At 48.7% G+C, this 17,315-nt stretch overlaps 10 protein-coding genes across 10 annotated transcripts; 5 read left to right on the top strand and 5 right to left on the bottom strand.

Moving 5' to 3' along the window:
• Window positions 1–72: 72 nt before the first annotated feature.
• BDQ94DRAFT_114851 (uncharacterized protein) lies at window positions 73–675 on the top strand. Its single transcript, XM_026763639.1, has one exon. It carries the CDS (start codon window positions 221–223, stop codon window positions 536–538), a length of 318 nt encoding a protein of 105 aa, XP_026629600.1. The 5' UTR covers window positions 73–220; the 3' UTR covers window positions 539–675.
• A 1,734-nt stretch (window positions 676–2,409) lies between these two features.
• Window positions 2,410–3,082, top strand: BDQ94DRAFT_114854 (uncharacterized protein). The gene is made up of 2 exons (XM_026763640.1): window positions 2,410–2,748; window positions 3,037–3,082. Exons 1-2 carry the CDS (start codon window positions 2,549–2,551, stop codon window positions 3,047–3,049), a joined length of 213 nt encoding a protein of 70 aa, XP_026629599.1. The 5' UTR covers window positions 2,410–2,548; the 3' UTR covers window positions 3,050–3,082.
• Window positions 3,083–4,053: 971 nt separating this feature from the next.
• On the top strand, window positions 4,054–4,980 carry BDQ94DRAFT_138064 (uncharacterized protein). The gene has a single exon (XM_026765177.1). The coding sequence runs from the start codon at window positions 4,658–4,660 to the stop codon at window positions 4,892–4,894; it is 237 nt and encodes a 78-aa protein (XP_026629598.1). The 5' UTR covers window positions 4,054–4,657; the 3' UTR covers window positions 4,895–4,980.
• Window positions 4,981–5,165: 185 nt separating this feature from the next.
• BDQ94DRAFT_138063 (uncharacterized protein) lies at window positions 5,166–5,545 on the bottom strand. Its single transcript, XM_026765176.1, has one exon. It carries the CDS (start codon window positions 5,446–5,448, stop codon window positions 5,173–5,175), a length of 276 nt encoding a protein of 91 aa, XP_026629597.1. The 5' UTR covers window positions 5,449–5,545; the 3' UTR covers window positions 5,166–5,172.
• A 464-nt stretch (window positions 5,546–6,009) lies between these two features.
• On the top strand, window positions 6,010–6,606 carry BDQ94DRAFT_167459 (uncharacterized protein; the record flags this gene model as incomplete). The annotated part of the gene is made up of 2 exons (XM_026770815.1): window positions 6,010–6,138; window positions 6,493–6,606. 2 exons carry the CDS (start codon window positions 6,010–6,012, stop codon window positions 6,604–6,606), a joined length of 243 nt encoding a protein of 80 aa, XP_026629596.1.
• A 1,768-nt stretch (window positions 6,607–8,374) lies between these two features.
• Window positions 8,375–10,092, bottom strand: BDQ94DRAFT_167458 (FAD-dependent oxidoreductase; the record flags this gene model as incomplete). Its single annotated transcript, XM_026770814.1, has 6 exons — window positions 8,375–8,531; window positions 8,603–8,681; window positions 8,740–8,935; window positions 8,996–9,056; window positions 9,120–9,586; window positions 9,670–10,092. The coding sequence occupies 6 exons, from the start codon at window positions 10,090–10,092 to the stop codon at window positions 8,375–8,377; spliced, it is 1,383 nt and encodes a 460-aa protein (XP_026629595.1).
• A 266-nt stretch (window positions 10,093–10,358) lies between these two features.
• Window positions 10,359–10,985, bottom strand: BDQ94DRAFT_138056 (uncharacterized protein). The gene has a single exon (XM_026765175.1). The coding sequence runs from the start codon at window positions 10,797–10,799 to the stop codon at window positions 10,524–10,526; it is 276 nt and encodes a 91-aa protein (XP_026629594.1). The 5' UTR covers window positions 10,800–10,985; the 3' UTR covers window positions 10,359–10,523.
• A 115-nt stretch (window positions 10,986–11,100) lies between these two features.
• On the bottom strand, window positions 11,101–13,894 carry BDQ94DRAFT_138053 (chaperonin-containing T-complex subunit CCT5). Its single transcript, XM_026765174.1, has 11 exons — window positions 13,723–13,894; window positions 13,643–13,660; window positions 13,530–13,578; window positions 13,353–13,446; window positions 13,216–13,299; window positions 12,865–13,154; window positions 12,162–12,810; window positions 11,974–12,111; window positions 11,738–11,918; window positions 11,592–11,680; window positions 11,101–11,526 (listed from the first exon to the last, which is right to left on the bottom strand). The coding sequence occupies exons 1-11, from the start codon at window positions 13,730–13,732 to the stop codon at window positions 11,482–11,484; spliced, it is 1,647 nt and encodes a 548-aa protein (XP_026629593.1). The 5' UTR covers window positions 13,733–13,894; the 3' UTR covers window positions 11,101–11,481.
• Window positions 13,895–14,036: 142 nt separating this feature from the next.
• BDQ94DRAFT_138051 (chromo domain-containing protein) lies at window positions 14,037–15,657 on the top strand. Its single transcript, XM_026765173.1, has 7 exons — window positions 14,037–14,179; window positions 14,247–14,379; window positions 14,431–14,473; window positions 14,540–14,619; window positions 14,677–15,067; window positions 15,118–15,143; window positions 15,202–15,657. Exons 1-7 carry the CDS (start codon window positions 14,173–14,175, stop codon window positions 15,218–15,220), a joined length of 699 nt encoding a protein of 232 aa, XP_026629592.1. The 5' UTR covers window positions 14,037–14,172; the 3' UTR covers window positions 15,221–15,657.
• On the bottom strand, window positions 15,144–17,271 carry BDQ94DRAFT_114739 (putative transcription factor Rap1). Its single transcript, XM_026763638.1, has 4 exons — window positions 17,012–17,271; window positions 16,875–16,960; window positions 16,523–16,763; window positions 15,144–16,464 (listed from the first exon to the last, which is right to left on the bottom strand). Exons 1-4 carry the CDS (start codon window positions 17,138–17,140, stop codon window positions 15,610–15,612), a joined length of 1,311 nt encoding a protein of 436 aa, XP_026629591.1. The 5' UTR covers window positions 17,141–17,271; the 3' UTR covers window positions 15,144–15,609.
• Between the last annotated feature and the right edge of the window lie 44 nt (window positions 17,272–17,315).

Genomic DNA, 17,315 nt, shown 5'->3' with positions numbered 1-17,315 from the left:
CGCCAACACGGTGAGCTTATTCGCTTCGCTTGCAGCTGGGGGGCGGACACCTCCGCTTTCAATGATCCAAGTGCTCAGCTGCCATCTTTCATGCATGGAATCGTTCCACAGCAATGCTTCTAGAGGGAGCCACGTAGCTGCGCCCTAGCCCACTCGATCACACCCCGATTCATCAGGCGTACCTCTTGCAGGTGTGTGCCATGAAGAAAGAGGGAATTCCATGGATGACGCCCTTCTTTCTTCCAGAATCCTACGGAGCTACGTTCTTATCTGGGTACATTGGCCGGTTAAGCTTATGGGAGAGTTCAGTCATTCCCTAACGATGGGATGGGAAATGCTCCAATATACTCTCCGCGTTGTTGATCATATCCAGGTAATCTCTCCGGATGATGATGATGATGATGATGTACGAGATACGAAATTATACCATGGTTGGAGCACGCTATCTCATGATTCCCTATGTAGGAAAAGGGCTTTACAAATTCTGGGGCAATCAAGCAACTGTTCATCGACAATTGGCTGTCATTGTTCGAGATGACCTCAAATGTTCGGGAGAATCCGTCAACATATGAGGACTTCCGAGGGACTCCCGAGGGTACACCAGTGGAAGGCAAGAAAAAGCAATCCACATTTGATCGAGGGAGCTGACGTCCATGCCGACGAGAAAGTTGCCGAGGACCAACGGCAACATCAGAATGCCTACCTTGCTGGTAGAACAGGCAGAGGCGACCATTGCTCCGTGGCGTAGATGCCTGCACACTGTACAAAACACAGCTAGCTAGCTAGCTAGCTACAACAGTGAAAGAGGACTGATGTTACCTCATCTCCCGCGCGCCCCCTTTAACGTGGGGGCAAAACCAAACAAACCCGCAGTGGCAAAGCCCACCCCCCAGTCACAAGACCGCTCCCCGTCACATGATGTGGGGTTGTCCCGCGGCATTAATGCGCCACTGGTCGCGGCTGAAGGGGATTCCATGTCTATCCATCTGTCTCTACCAACATCAATGCTCAATCGAATTGATACACCGAGTCGACTCGTTTACAAACACACACACACAGAATTGAACCGTATAGAAACAGTATCGCCCGTACGGCCTTTACTCGGCCCCATCATTGTCGACTGCTCTTCTGACCTGCGAAAGAGCCGACACACCATGATCGATTGCTGACTAGTAGCCAACGGGGATGGAAGGATGCTACTGGACGCAGCTGCATCACGTCAAACAGCGGCTTAGAAGCACCGGATAAGGCACCATGCATCAACTGCAGCTTGCAGACAAAGAATGATAAACAGCAGGTGCCGTCGGTGTCTTACGGAGTACTCCCGCCCGACCTTTAGTCACCACCACAGATATCCGACAGGACGCGCAGGCTAGGAACAACAGGGACGGCGATGCTGTTGTGTTAACACAACGCCTATTGCCTATTTCCTCTATAGGTAGTCTGCCATTCCTTCTTTGGGACTGGGGGAAGTAGGGCGTCAGCCAGGAACACAGTGGCCTCAACTCTACTGAGAACGGCACTGTAGATCATAGAACCGTCTGGATCTTGCACGACATGATCTACGGTATGTTGCTGTGGCTGGTGCCAGACAATCAGACATCCACCCTGGAGTAGTAGTGGACTAACCATCGACGTTGTCCATCTTATGAATAAAGCTTACGATTTTGGGAGCTTCTTACGGTCGCCAAAACTTCCGAGAATGTTGTTGATACCACTCATAACCCCCCAGGGGTCACGAATCCATATGTAAACCGTTTCACCAGGGTGGATATTGCCTCATATTGAGATGATATTGCCTCCTGAAATCTAGCCTTATTTTGAGACGATCTCCAAACTTTCTCCGGCCCTTGAATTCTTTATGCATAGCTTAAAGCTTGGATTGCGCACGGATATCGACTCCCGGGATATGCACTTGGAAGGGATAACGACCCGGGAACACAGGGCAGCCCCGGGTAACACCACTCATTGAGCCGGCCAGCATTGATGTATGGGTTGCTACGGAGCACAAAGCCCAGTATAGACATACGGTCTCTTTTCCTTCAATGTTCTTCCCTTCCCTCACTATCTTTCATTGCTTTTTCCTGCCTTCCCGTCGAATGCCACACGATGGGGAACCGACGTGGTACGTACCACCACCGTTTTCTCCTGAACACAAGTCACATTCCATATTTCCCGGGCCGCATCCCCCGGACCAGCCAAACCCCATGAAGGATTCTTGTCATGTAACCCAGGAAAGGCCAATCTACCAGGAACTGGTTAGCAAATAGACCGATTCAGAATCCGACCTTTGTTCGGGAACCCAGCTTAGCGGCTACCAGATCATGCAAATTTGCAGCTCTCGCTCGCTTTGACCCCCAGGGGAATGGTAGGTTCTCCACGTAAATGCAAGGGTTATAGCGCGGATCGCATTTCAAGGATCTGAGGAACAGGAAAAGAAAAACAAATCATGACTACCCACATCATTGATTGACTGAGTGCTCCGGGAAGCCTATTGCGGTAAAATTGATTTTGCCCTTTCTTTCTTTTCTTCCCTCTTCCATACTCTATGCCCCCTCCCTTCCTCCAATCCTTAACACGCGATAAAACCAATATAAAACATAGCTTTAAACTCACCCGTCGAAGAATGAGCAGCAGCAGCAGCCCTGTTGGACTGGAACACGGGGCCAGGACTTGGACCTCCTCCTTCCCTCTTCCTCATCACCAGCCATCAAAAATCCCTCCCTTCTATCTCTCCTACCTGGACACGTAAGCTATCCTTCTATTCCTCTATCTGTCTTAAGCTCTCCTCCAACCCTGCAAGGAAACCAAGGATTTATCCACCTACCTATCTACCTCGCCACCACAACTTCCTCTTCCACACTCTTTCAATCTGCAGAATGAAAGGCACGTTCACGGAATTACCCCGGATTGATCGCCCCCCACCGAGGCGAAAACGAGGAACACAGTGTAACTGAGTGTGCTACAGACAGTACAACGACCAGCTCACTTACCGTAGACAAATCCTTGGATACTAACTCACTCTGTGCGCCGTAGAATCGATACTTAGCATGATCCATGCATATGTTTGCCCCGAAATGGGAACATTGGATGGATAGCAGATAACACCCACGCCTTATCTATATTTACTACTTAGTACATAAATCACGCAAACTTCTCGATTGCCCGAAAGTAGAATCATCGAGCGGGTTGCCTCTTCAGGCATCTTCCGTCTTGCTGAAGAATAATAGAAGTTAGTTAAGTGGTAATTGGTTACTCCTTGATTCAGGGACGGACGTAATTCAAGTATGTATGTTTTAAAGACAATAAATAAAAGTAGATCATTAGTCATGTAAGTATGTATGCAACAAGTTACATATTTTTCGATAATAAGACTACTACTACACTTTTACTGAGATAGATATATATAACCTCCGGCCTTTTCATGTATTATCATTGTATCACTACTTTCTATTTAAATGACTGATATTAAGTATTCTGGAAGGATAATATCTTCAAAGAAGAAGTAGGACCAGGATGAGGCAATAAAGCTATCTATCTACTACCTACCTACCTAGTAGACAATCGTCATCGCATCTGCATGTTCCGGTATTTAGGTCAACAGGCATGTTCACAGATACCTGGTCCGGTTGGGATCGACCCCCACCCACCGCCGATTTGGATGAAAAACACACACAAACACCTTAGTAAGTGGCAGTGAGTTGCACCCACCCCCCCCCCCACTACTCATGTATGTACCCATCTAAGTACATACATACTTACATGAACAGGTAGGGTCTAGAGTATTAACATGCAGACTGTAAGTACGGAGTCCGTTGAGAAATCATCAGTGCATGTGCAGTAAGTGACTAACTACTGGTTATCTAGTTGAAATTGGTTTTTCCGTATGTGCAACGATGGCAGAATCCCGAGACCTGGTTCTAGGGGAAAACAGATGAGGGGGAAAGGCAAGAAGCAAAGAGGTATTATTACTAGTAAAATATTCCTCAATCGGGGTGATGAGAGAGGGAAAAAAATCCTCGTGTCAGATGACAGGGCTGTATCCTTCTTCCTTGCCTTATTTAGGGCGCTTTGTTACACGCTGGCTGATACCGCCGTTGATGTGGGTTAATAGCTATCAGAGTAACTGGTCCGGTCGCTGCAGGGTACAGGTAGGAGTCATCATTACGCATGGGTGTGTGTTGAATTGCTATGGTCGATCTATTATTCTAGGCCCTGTGGATGTGAGACTTGTCTGTTATTTGTTGGTAGTATGATACTACTGTTGCCGTGTTGTTCTGCTATAGATAGATGTTGTCCGTGGCTGATGAATGCGGCCAGTTGGCGGGCTGGGCCCATGAGGTTCAGTAGCTAGATCAGGGGTTTCTGGGGATAGCAGTCCTTCCCCGCAGTAATTTCAGAGCCCACATTGGGAACATCAAGTAGACTTGTCACATTGCTAAATGGGCGTGCTTCCATAACCGTCATCATCTGCTGGTGGGTATGATCGGATAGAACGCTCATAACAGAGAGTTTAGGCGGCGGCCAAGTAAGTGTTAGCTAATGGCTGGCACCTTTCATTGCGATAAACTGAAACAAAGACAAATTCGAGTTCGTGTCGTACGAAAGAGAGATTGGTTCAAGTTTAGGCAGATCAGGCACCGATTCCGGCTGTCGCATGACCTTGCGATATAAGGTATCCCCAAAAGGAGTCGGTAGAGTTAGGTTGACAGCCGCCATGTCCCATCCATGTGACTTACACCTCGGATATGTTTCTCAGCTAATCGGCAGTTGCTGTGGGTTTTGTTTCATGTCAAAGATGGTTGCGAAGGCTATTGGCTTAGATCTAAGTGTTCTTCAACTAGAGCGAGAGATATTAGTCCGTGTTGACTATCTCTATTGGTCCGGTCTATAAGGTGTCGAGTGTGAGCGGGCTAATCGGATCGCATAGCCAGGGGTCAGAGGTGTATAACTGGCAATGCGAACGTACCAATCAAAAAGGCCCCAGTTGGTCTGGATCGGAGTTTGATGGTATGAATCTATATCCTCGTGAATGTTTAGATGTATGTCTTCACATGGCTGGTACCTGACTTCATGTAGTACTTTTGCCAGGTACCAAGGGATAGAGTGCATGGAAAAAGACAAAAAAAACAGAGCCGACGCAAATTGTGTGAAATACTGTAAATACTCCAGTTACGAGTTACAATATACAGCAAGGCTACAGATAGACCAAAGAAAGAAAGGCACATACCAGAGGTGAGCATCATCAGATGCTAGGATCACCTCCTGCAGTCGTGTGATGCTAAAATCGCCCAAGTCCGAAGTAGCGGTATAGAAATTATGGGCGCCCAAGATGTCGCTGCCAACATCGAAGCAGCGACAGGTGATTGCTTGATAGTGTTGTAAGGCATCTCCTTGCAAACACGCCACGGCTCCTCGTTTGACGCCTTGAATGTCGGTTGCTGTCATGAGAAAAGGGGAAGGATTCTGCTCAGGTCCCACGAGACAGAATCATGGTGGACTTTGGCGCGAACGGAGACCGGCCACGTCGATGCTCGCAGCCATGTGATGGCGGGTGGTAACCGCTGCGCATTGTCTCCTGGCGCTGCGTGGACTTTCTTTTTTCGGGACGTCGCCGCTTTAACCGAGGCCGGTGAATCAATGCTCTACACAGTCGTGCATCCTTGACTTCGCTCCAGGGCTGTGCGCTTTTATCGGACATATCCTTGTCCGGGATCAGCAATCTAGAGAGGTTACTGCGTACATACGTAGCGGCTTTCTAGCCATCTGCTGGGGAATCAGCAAGTTCGCAGCTACACACAAGCTACCAAGAGAGTGTTCTGTTCATAGCCCAACGACGTCCTAGGCTAGCCTTATTGCAGCTTATTCCAGACATGTTTTCCATACATAAATACGGAGGACCACAGAAATGCTCTTCTCTGCACCGGATCACATGATAAACGGCGGTGACAGATCGTAGATCGAGGTACCTTCCGAGTACGATCTTAGTCTTCCTATCTAGCTCTCAATATGCAAGATGCCACCCTGGCCGCGATCGAATGGAATTTCCATATCGAGCTCATGGAAGCCTGCAGTACATGCAACATGAACGCATTATCTGCGAATGGCCCATGTCTGAGCAATGGATCGGAAGGAAAGGTGAGTCAACAGGGGCCATGGATCATCCTCTGGAAGCGATATTGTACTGATGATAGCAATACTAAATATGATCCAGTGATGCTATGACAAGAAGCAATCAAAACAATACTCTCCGGAAAGGATCAAATGCCTCTGCATCTCTCTCTGGCCAGTCATAGGCGCAAGGGTTCTCCCTGCTCTATCATACAGCCGCTTCAATCTGGTCGGATGAGGCGGCTTGAGGCACCAGACGAGTGTAACCACATCAACATCCGATATGCTTCTAGCAAAAGATAATTGGAAGTTTCGGCGCTTCCGTTCCCGCACACCGAATAGTGGAAAGTCATGGGGTATCTGACCGAGATCCACATTCAGTTGATTGGGACTCTACCGAATGACGAATACTACAAGCTGGCTTTGATCGTTGGGGATCGAGAATCCCTTGCGGATACGTTCACGTTTCTCATACTGACCATGCCGGCCTTCTAAGGCTTGGACGACTGGATCATACGAGATGCGTTACCTGCAGATGCAAGCCGCGGTTGCACATCGGTTCGTACGGTCTATTGCTCAGCCAAGTCCTCATGACTATGCTATGCCATGACCTCGGGAATTGTGCTTTCATCTTGAGTAGAAGAGCGATAACAAAGCAAATGCAGTTCTAACAACGACAGTATTGTCACGAGGACTGTGTCAGGATGTGCAACCGACTTGCAGTGACAGTTCCTAGGCCTGCGGCAACTTAATCGGTGGATATGCTCCTTCCTGGTCCCATGCCGCCGTCGAACTAGGCAGAATGAGATGTAGATGGCTTCTCCGTTGTCCAATGTCGAAAAGAATGACACCATGGTTTCGCGATGACTATACGCCTCCTGACGACGTGCCCGACTATCGCGGAAATATCTCCTCGATGAGGCCAAGCGCGAAAGCGAGAGGGGCTTTAAGCAGTAGTTATGATGGATGTGGTGGACAGAACCAGACAAATCCTTCAGCCCTTTGACGATGATGTCGTCTCAAGCAGCGTTATGAGTAGACGATGGACCCCTGTCGGGCGGCTATTCCTAAGCTCGTATGAGCAGAGCTTTCTACCGTTGTGCAGGGATCTCGAGGATTTACCACGGTAGGCGACCCGGAATTATTGGAGGGATCGGCTTCTGAACAAGGACCCCGGAAAGAAGCGCAGAAGTTGGCTTGTTCGGTAAAACATCAGCTGCATCGTGACGGCTGAATAGACGCGATCGACCGAGTCTAGAAGTCGGTTTTGCTTCTTCTTGCGACGCATAGCTACGTTGCTATTTACGGGAGAGTTTCACTGCTGGTCATCTGAGCAAATGCATATTGCATCGGGCTTACCACGCCTGTGCGCTATCCATCATATCCTCCGCGATGGGCTCTGAGTGGATGTTGATGTGCAATGCCGTCTGTCCTTTTCTGAGTCGTCAACTAATGACAAAAAGTAGTCGCCGGGCCAATGGATGGTCGTGCTCCCCTCTCAGTCTTGACGAGGCAGCCGAATAACAATTGCATTATCGCCCGCTGATCAGACGACCGTCACCAGATCACTCTCACCCTCCTTCGTGGAAATGATTTCCACTCATTCTGATTGCCGCTATCAGATCGCATGGATAGCTCCAATTCATATGTTGGTATAATATGGTCTGATAAGGCTCATTCGACCAATGTTTTTGTCATCTCCTGGCCTTCTGCCGATCGTACTTTTATCACACAATCACCGACTAACCCCATGCTGAGCTGTCAGCCCATTGTTCGTCTCCTTTTCCCGTCTCCACATCCCGCTGATCCATTTCTCCGTGTCTGAGCACACACAGCGCACATGGCCCTCTTCGCCCGAAATCGACCCTATCAATTCCACAGGTCATTTGGATAGCAACCATGGAGCGCCATCACAGCCTTCGCCGAATCGGAACTCTGTACACCGTGATGGTTCGAGCCAGTAAGATAGTATATCATACGTGAGATGTTTCATAACAGAACAAAAACAAAACTTCATTACTTCCAGGATCGGGCACATGGTCTGTCAATCCAGTGATGTGAAAGACGCATTCGAGAAGGCCCCGAAAGGTTGCTCCGTACGTGGCATACTAACCCATTGTAGATAAATGCTATCAGCTGCTCAAGTACAATCTCAGATCATGATCACGCTAGAAACAATACAATGTCAAAAGAAAGAACGCCTCCATCGGCGAAACTAATGCTGCGCCAAAAAAAAACCCCACTAGCACGCCGCATGCTGTACTCAGATCCGAGGCTGAATTGAGCTAGGCTCTTGCTCTCCGACAACCGTCCCATTCCCTAGTTTCAGGCCGACAGGTAGCCCTCTGATGAACTTATTGGTGTGCGGCAGCCCCCTTCGCGTGGCAACAACTTCCTCGATATCTCTGTGCATATCATATCTGGTTTGACTATCAGACCCTGGACCTGGAAAAAGGTGCAAGGAAAGAAACAAATGGGCTGCAAAACTTACGCATTCATCTCCTCAATGGTCAGTTTCTTCTTCTCATCCTCAACCTTATAGGTGGCGGTGTCGGTATTGCTAGAGAAACCTGGACAAAACGTCAGCGCCAGTATCTTCACTACTGCAGCATCATGGACCTCGCTTACCAATGCGCTCGTTGATGTTATATGCTGCTTTTGCCGAAGCGGACTGAACCTTGGTGGCCCGGGGCAGTCGGACTTCCTGGTAGATTGACAGCGCATCGGCGACATCGCCCTTGAAGTGCGCTCTGCTGAAGATAATGCCCAGGGCTGCAGCGTCTTCAATCGCCATGCAGGCACCCTGACTCTGATGGGGCATCATCTGCAGTGGAATGCGTTAGTCTTTACTGTTTAGAGTTCAAATTTGTAGGTCAGAACATACCGGGTGCCCTGCATCACCGAGAAGACAGACCATGCTGCTGGTGATATATGGGTATGGTTGGCTGCCCACCGTTAGCGCAAACAAATTTCAAGCGACCGTGAGAGTACGTTTGTTGAGTACTCACTGCACCCAGAGACGCCATGGTCTAATTTCCTTGCCAATCCCCAGATGCGAGAGGACCTGGCGATCGAGATGAGGATAAGGCGCGAGTAGTTCCTCGACGGGACGGTCTTCGCCTCCCCAGGTGTGGTTCGCATAGTCTCCCATCTCGCGAGGGAAGAAACAATAGTACGACAGCAAGCGACCACCGTTACAAGGCGAGAGCACGATCTTATCCCACTTGCCTTCCTGGCCACCCCAGTACTCAAGCGCGCTGTCCTTTGAGTAATCAACCAGACCCAGCCGAACAGCCTCCTCCGTAGTCACGTTAGCGTGCAGACAGCTGGAGGCTGCAGGCTTTCTTTCAGGATGAACCCCAATAATACCACGGACAACTGAGCCGATGCCATCAGCACCAACGATCAAGTCATGCCGGGCAGTCTCCCCGTTGGCAAAGGAGATCACTCCGGTACTTAGGTCGATGTCTTTGCACTGAAGATTTCTCAATGTTAGCATACCAACGATATAATCGGACCCTATAACCGAGAGAAAAGGTAGCATATGTCGCGACGAACCTGAAAATTGACCTTCAGCTTCGCAGGCGTTCCCTGGCCTTCCTCCTGCATAGCACAGTCCTTCAACATAGTATGCATATACTGCCGATGAAACATATTATAGACGTATCCCCAACGCTTCTCATAGTCCCCCAAATCATACACACTAACGGGCTCTCCAGTCTTCCAGTCCCGGTTAATCAACTTGCGCAGAATAACCGGATCGCCCTTAGCAACATCGACCCCCCATTCGTGTAACCAGCGAGTGCCATTTGCCGCGCACGAAATCGACGCTCCAACCTCGCCCGCGAAATCATGGCGCTCATAGATAGTCACATCGTGACCTGCTCGACGAAGAGAGATGGCAGCAGCCATACCACCAATACCACCACCAACGATACCGACGCTCAGGCGGTGCCACGATGATTCATCGGTTGAGCCCATATTGATAACAGTATACCGAAGCTGTTAGTATATATTGAAGGATGAGAAGTAAAGTCACGGCAACCGATATATATAATGGTAGTTATTGGTATAATAACAAAGAAGACGAAGTTGAAGAATGAATCAACCAACACGAGGTGATGAGGACAAACGCAGCTATTTAACCTCCTCGTGATCTCACAACCAATCTGCAATACACTTCCAACTCAAAGTTACCTTTCTTTCCTTATCTTGATTGAAGGGTTCCATCGGTTGGCACAGGCGGGCGGCTGGGTGGCGGGCCGCGCACTTCAGTATGGTGCATTATCCGCCTCGGGCGGATCTGGTCCCTCCTTTCCCCTCCGCTCCGGGTATCTCTCTTGGCCAGATAACTTCCTATCTGTGAATGGGCTGAGCAAAACGGAAAAGGCACATTTTATTTCTTAGGTACACTATGTGAGATGATTGATAAGGAAGTGATTATCGTATGCAAAGCTGCGATATCTTCCGACCTCGGGAGGCGGGGGGAGGTTTGGGGTATACTGGGTGAGGATAGGGAGTTTTGATACGGAGTTAGGAATGATACTAGTCCATGTGATATCTACTAGTATGAAGTGAGTGATTTTGGAGATATGATGACTTGCTTGATGCCTGTAGATGTCTGGGTGGAGATAGATGTCAATGCTTTCCATCGTTCTGATATAGTATAGAAGCTGAGCGCAAGACATCTGTCAGTCAGTAAATCTAACTTCATTGCTGATTACACAGTGAGAGTAACGCCCGTTGCAGTACAGTTGTAGTACAGTAACATAGCATTATTAATTGATAGCCTTAGGTGATCCTTGACTGGTGTTAACGACTATATCGTTACTATATGCTAAGCTTACATAGTAGTAATACTACTATAATGGAAGTGTAGCACCTGATATAGAAAGATTATTCCGTTATTCTCATTACCTGCTGATATAGTTTTTAAACCTGACTGAATATAACTTATCTAGAAGATACTGTCGATTTATAAGTCGTGATGTTCAGAATATTCTATGGTAAGTGTTAACAACAAATACTACTATATATTCATTCACTTCCATCTTACTTCTATTCCACGCTTCTTCTAGTAGTTGACCGACCTTTTTCTCTTTCTTTGTCCCTTCTCTTCTCAGGGCTTTGCTATCTCTTTCTCCTGCTTCTCATCTCGATGTGATTCATCTACCCCGAAACTGATTAAATGTCATTTCTGTCATTTCACTGATTCTATGTAACCGCTATGTTTGTCATCCATAGCATCACCGAGACTGATTGATTACCTGCAAGAACTATATGTAGTATCATCGATTCCGCATGACTGCAACGCCAGTGTTTGTGTCACTTTTAGCCATCGAAACAAAAAAACCTGTATACAGAAGAAATCTAGAATTCCTGATCCTCGTCGCCCGCAATGATGACATTGTTGATCTGTTTCGGTTTGAGTTAGCTGCTTTGCCAGGGTGAAATAAAGCAAAACTGGTTGGATGACTCACCTTAAGAACCATACGGCAGAGCTGAGTAGCAAGCAACAGCTGCTGCCGCTTTCCGATCAGGGGGTCGATGGCGAAGTGCTCTCTCATGTCTATCGATGGCTGATTAGTAAAGATGCCTGCGGTTTCAAGGAAGGCCCTATACGCACCGTTGTTGCCGGTCATCATGCAGTCAACACCAAGACGGGTGTTCTTCTCCTTGACCTGGCGAGACTTGATCGAAGCCAAGGTCTCGATAGGACTGAGACCAGAGTTCTCAGCAAGTGCCATCGGGATGGCGTCCAAGGCGTCAGCGAAGGCGCGCATGGCGTATTGTTCAATTCCGGGACTCTGTTATATGACGTTAGCATACGACTAGATGCGGATTCTCAAAATATTAACGTACCTTGACAGCGGCATCCTCAACAGCGATGGAGCAGGCAATCTCAGCAGCACCACCACCATAAACGACACGGTTGTCACGGACCAGGTTACGCACGACGCAAAGAGCATCGTGAAGCGAACGCTTGGCCTCATCAATGATCTAGAGGAGAGTCAGCATCCTGCACATGTCCTCCGATATTTCAAACTGACCATCTTGTTGCTTCCACGAACGAACACCGTCACGGCACGGCTGTTGGCGCAATCTTCAATGACGAGCATCTTCTCCCGAGTGGTACCGAAGGTCATCTCACGAACACGACCTGCGGTTCCGAGTTTCTCCGAGCTCAGATCCTCGAAACGAGGAACAATACGACCATTCGTCGCGATGGCAATCAGTTCGATCTCAGGGCCGCCAACCCAGCGAACGGCGGGGAGCTTGTTCTGAAGCAGAAGGTGGTTGGCCTCATCGTCGAAACCCCACTGGCAGATGACTAGGTTGGCGCCAGAGTCCTTCAGTTTCTGAATCATCTCGGTGAACTTCTCCCGCTCATACTCTTGCAACTTCTTGAACTCCTCAACTGACGTAATGTCGAGCTTGTGCTTGGTCTTGGGCTTCGGGGGCTCAAATGGGCAGGTCAGGATGGCCAATTTGGCATCCCGAACCTCGTCGGGCATCTGAGGGTGGGAGAAATCTTTGTCGACAATGACACCCTTCACGAGGAGGGAGTCCTCGAGGGCACCTCCGACCTTGCCGTCAACCTTGATCAGCTCGAAATCAACATCCTTGCGCTCGAGGTCGGCCACGGAGAGAACTGCATCAATAGCGATATTCGCAAACTGGTCGTGAGACTTGGAAACACTGTTCCAGGGTCAGCATGCAGGGTCCAAGGGGCAAAAGGAGAAACCCTCGTACATCTTGCTACCCAGACTGGTCTTGGCAACCTTGAGCAGGTTCGAAGTATCCTCCTTAGTGAAGGGGATTTCATCACTGATCTTATCGAGTTCTGCAATGGCAATTTCGCAAGCTTGGTCGTATCCGTCTGCGATCCGGATAGGGTGGATGCCCTTATCGATGAGTTCGGCCGCCTGTTCCAGCATAGCAGCAGCCAACACAACGACACCTGTGGTTCCATCACCAATTTCCTCATCTTGAGACTTTGACAACTCAACAAGAAGCTTGGCGACGTTGTTCGTGATTTCCATCTTTCCAGTATCAACAAGTCAGAAACATCTCTAGTGTAGCGGCTGATGGTGTAGGACAAACCTGGCCGAGAATAGTGGCACCATCGTTTGTAACGGTAATATCTCCGTCGGGGGAGATCAGGATCTTGTCGAGACCACGGGGACCCTATAACTCCATTAAGATACTGCTTATTCTGCAAGTCCGGTGACGGTCCGTACCAGGGAGGTCTTGACGATGCTGGCGACCGTCTTAGCGGCAACAATGTGTGACTTCACCGCATCCGTGCCGTGCTGTCTCTTCTTCTTTCCTTGACTGTGTTGTAGAACCGGATTAGCCACTTGCCCTGAGTAAAACCGTCCAATTTGTGTTGAAAAGGTTCGAAAATCGAAACGTACTCCCTAACGACGATGAATGGCCGGCCCTGTTCATCCTTCATTACAGAAGCTGATGTAATGGTCAGCGAAAGATATCGAAAACGAAGCAAGTCCGGAGCAGCAAAAGGTCCCACCTTGAGAAAGATCAAGCTCTGCAAAAGAGGCCAAAGAATGTTAGTATAGTTGATGCCGAGTGAGGGGTATTGCAACATACGCATCGCCATTTTGACGGTCTGCCACTTGGCAGAAAACCCACTTCAGAGAGTCGGAAAATAAAAGGCGGCAAGGGGGTCAAAGATAGGAGCCAACGGATCAAGTAGACTCCCAAGACAGTTGATCGGAGCGATGGGGGGAAGGCAGAGGACCGGACGGCGGAGGGACTTGGAGGCACACTTGCAATTCGAAATTCTGGAGATGTCCAAAGCGGGCTAGTGAGCTGCTTTCTATATCAGGTATAGCGTGGTTTTCCCACCGCGCGCCCGCGCGACTCGGCATTTCTATCTACACCCGAAGCAACTTAACCCTCAGCTGCTTTATTGTCGCCCCGTCGCTGATGTCTATTTCTTTGTCATTCAATCTGTAATTACACTAAACCGTTGGACGATCTCTCGCGAAATCCGCCAAGCTGTTTTCCCGACTTCTCAGCCTTGCTTCTTTCGGAACAATGCCCCGTAAGTAGCCGCAAACTAAAACAGTTATGCTTTTCATTGAGACAAGGTCATATTAACTTCATTTCAGCGCCGGTTCCTGACATTTCCGATGACGAGTCGTCGAGTGGCGAGTCGATTCCCTATGACGATGCTCGATCAAAAAAGAAGGCGTCTAAGGATGACGATGAAGACGAGGACGAGGATGAGGAAGAAGAGGATGTGTAAGCTTGCGCGCGTGCGACCTAGTCGCGAGCAAGAATTGACGTGAACAGATACATTGTTGAGAAGATTGTGAATCATGAATGGGCCAAAAATGTGCGCGACATTATATCTGCCCGTTCAATTGACCAACAGGGCATGCTTTAGCTAATGATGTGGCAGGGCGACCTCCTTCTTCAAGTCAAGTGGCAGGGCTACGATGACCCCGCTGACTTGACACTGGAGCCAGAAGAGAATCTACTGTATGCTGCTGGATGTCGTTTCTTTCAGCTTCAACAAAACTGATGGGTCGTTTACAGAGAAGGCGCGAAGGAAATAGTCGAGGAATACTTTCGAATTTTGGGAGGTCGTCCTGAAAAGCCACAACCGCAAACGAAAAAGCGCAAGTCGATAGGGAGACCTCCAAAGTCCGCGCCCGAGAAAACCCCCGAGCCCAAGAGACGCCGCAAGTCGCGGGCTGAAACAGCAACAGAGTCACCCGAAAAAGAAAAAGAGAAGGCCGATGAAGGTGAAAGCGACGACACATCTACGTGGGTTCCTTCGTCTCGCAACTGGGAGAAGGAGGTCGATACGGTGGGAACAATCATACGACAACCTGGAACGTCGAATCTGCTTGCGTTTATTAGCTGGAAGAATGGTAAAAAGTCAAAGGTCAACATAGAGATGTGCTACGACAAGTGCCCGAAGAAGGTGAGTTATCTGGGATCCGCGGTTCTTCACCGGCGCTGACTTGTAGCAAGATGCTCCAATTCTATGAATCACATCTGTAAATCATCCTTATCCATCGCCTCATAAGACGAGCATATGCTAACCACTCTCATTAGGGTCTTTAAGGAGGGCTAAACCTCTATTCGTTAAAGTTCGGGTTCTTTATTAATCATCGTCTAATTTACGACAGGCGCAATTGCAGATTAGTGTTGAAGGAGCAAGCATATAGGGCGTTTTTGAAGTTTCACATACTGGTTCCAGATAACCTAAGTGTAAGACAATGGCCTGGGCTAGTCTCGACATGGACTTTTCTTAGAGTCCTCCTGTTTGAAGGGAACCAACACCGGAATATAACGGGAATGCGCCAGCTGCTCCAGGTCTTCGCGAACTCATTCGCACCATTTCTCTTTGGATATCAATTGTTTCCCGGATTTTTATCTTTGTGTCTCTATTTAGCGTCTTAAGATCCATGTACATTATCATTAGTTCGCGGTTCTGGAACATTGAAATTGCGGCAGTCCTATTCAAAGGGTATCTAAAAGACCGGCCTCTCTGACCATGCTGAGGTACTCCCAGCGATTGTTGAAGGCCTCCGTACCATGCTTCTCCATGACTCGTTGGATGCCTCGAGTCTCGTTTCCTTCTATGCATTTGTCATCTTCAGGTGTCCAAACACCAGGCATATCATCCGGTATAGGTTTTCCTTCTACTAGGATAGCCAGGACCCTGTCAGCTAAATCTGGATCCATGCTGGTGCACCGCAGTGCCAGGTGTATTTGTTCTTCATGCTGAGCCTTTCCGTTAAGAAGTCGCTCGTCGATCCATGCGTCGATATCCTGCTCCATATCTTCCTCTTCAGGCTCATCGTCAGAAGGCAAAAATGGCAGCTCTAGAAACAGGGGGTCTGGCTGCGAAGGCTGGCGTGGCTCCTTGGCTGGAGCTTTCGATCCTTCAGTGGCCCCGCGTTCTCTCGCCTCTTTTGCCCCAGGAGTTGGTCGCTGACCGTTGGATGCTGTCGCTGAATGTGGTACTGCAGCCAGTTTCGTTTGAGGTCCGGAGATGAAAGGGTCTGGAAGGTCGATATTGACTTCGGTGACTCTTTTCTTCAAACTTGGCTTATTAGTACTGTCTACATTGCCTTCCCCAGGAGTATCCTCCGAAGCCCGTTTCCTTTTCTTGTCATTTGCTTGCATGGCAGTAGGCTCAACCCCTTGTGCAGACCCTCCTCGAGGCTCAGACTGGACCAGGCGAGTAGCTAAATTGGAGGGCCCATCAGGCGCAGGTTGATCAGTTGATTCTGGCATACCACCAGGACGTGGATGTCCCTTGAGCCTTTTAAGGTACCGATCTCGATATGATTGATACGTGTGCCTTGGATGCTAGTGGGATGACGCTTAGTATGCCTGCATTTCACAGCTCAGAGGGGGTTCTCGATACCTTCTCGGCTAGCTCTTGATAGATTTTGTTGCCTCTAATGGAAGCCTTAGGGTTTCTCTCGTGGGGTTGCATCCAGTCCCAGAGCAACTGGTCATCTTCGAGAGTATAGGGGATCTTATGACCTCTGGTGGGAATGTTGGTAGCCCCTACGGGCCGTGCTTCAGAAGGCCCGGCTCTATAATTCTCTAGATTCTGCAGCTTCCCCAGGCGGTGTGAGTCTTCGACATATTTGAAAGAGTACCTATATCCTGTAAGTGTCCACTGGATGGTAGAAGGCTAAAACAGTGTGCGCTGTTTTCCAGCGATGCGATTACACAAGTGAGTCAAGGATGGAAATGGCAGGAAACCTCACGTGTCAGAGGGTAAGTTCTTTCTCTTATGATCAACCAATCTGATATCTGCATCCTTCTCCAGCAGCCGTATAGTACCGCCGTTTTTCCATAGATAAATTAGTCACGCGTTCTTAAAAGCCATGTATAGTTGTAGTACCTCGATTAATTCCTTGAACCACTTCCGTTGGGGGATGTTGTGAGACAACCAGAACTGCTTCCCTTGGAAAAGGGGCGTTACTGCCTCTTTCAATACTCCACTATCTCCTGTAGTGCTCGTTCCAGTCATTATAATCGTCAGGTCAACAGCGCGAACGTTTCAAGTTGTAGACCCGCAGGTATACAGAAACACGTTATCACGTGTTCACGTGTTCCACGCGTGAGGAAGTCCAATCAAATATAAAGGGTGCAGGTGAGGGGCTTGATTATTCAATATGAAGACTAGCGAATTTATGCGAAACTAA

Source organism: Aspergillus welwitschiae (genome assembly GCF_003344945.1).
Source record: "Aspergillus welwitschiae strain CBS 139.54b unplaced genomic scaffold BDQ94scaffold_6, whole genome shotgun sequence".
Classification (NCBI taxonomy): Eukaryota; Fungi; Ascomycota; class Eurotiomycetes; order Eurotiales; family Aspergillaceae; genus Aspergillus; species Aspergillus welwitschiae.
Note: the sequence above shows the minus strand (reverse complement) of the source record. Positions and strands in the feature narration are given on the sequence as shown.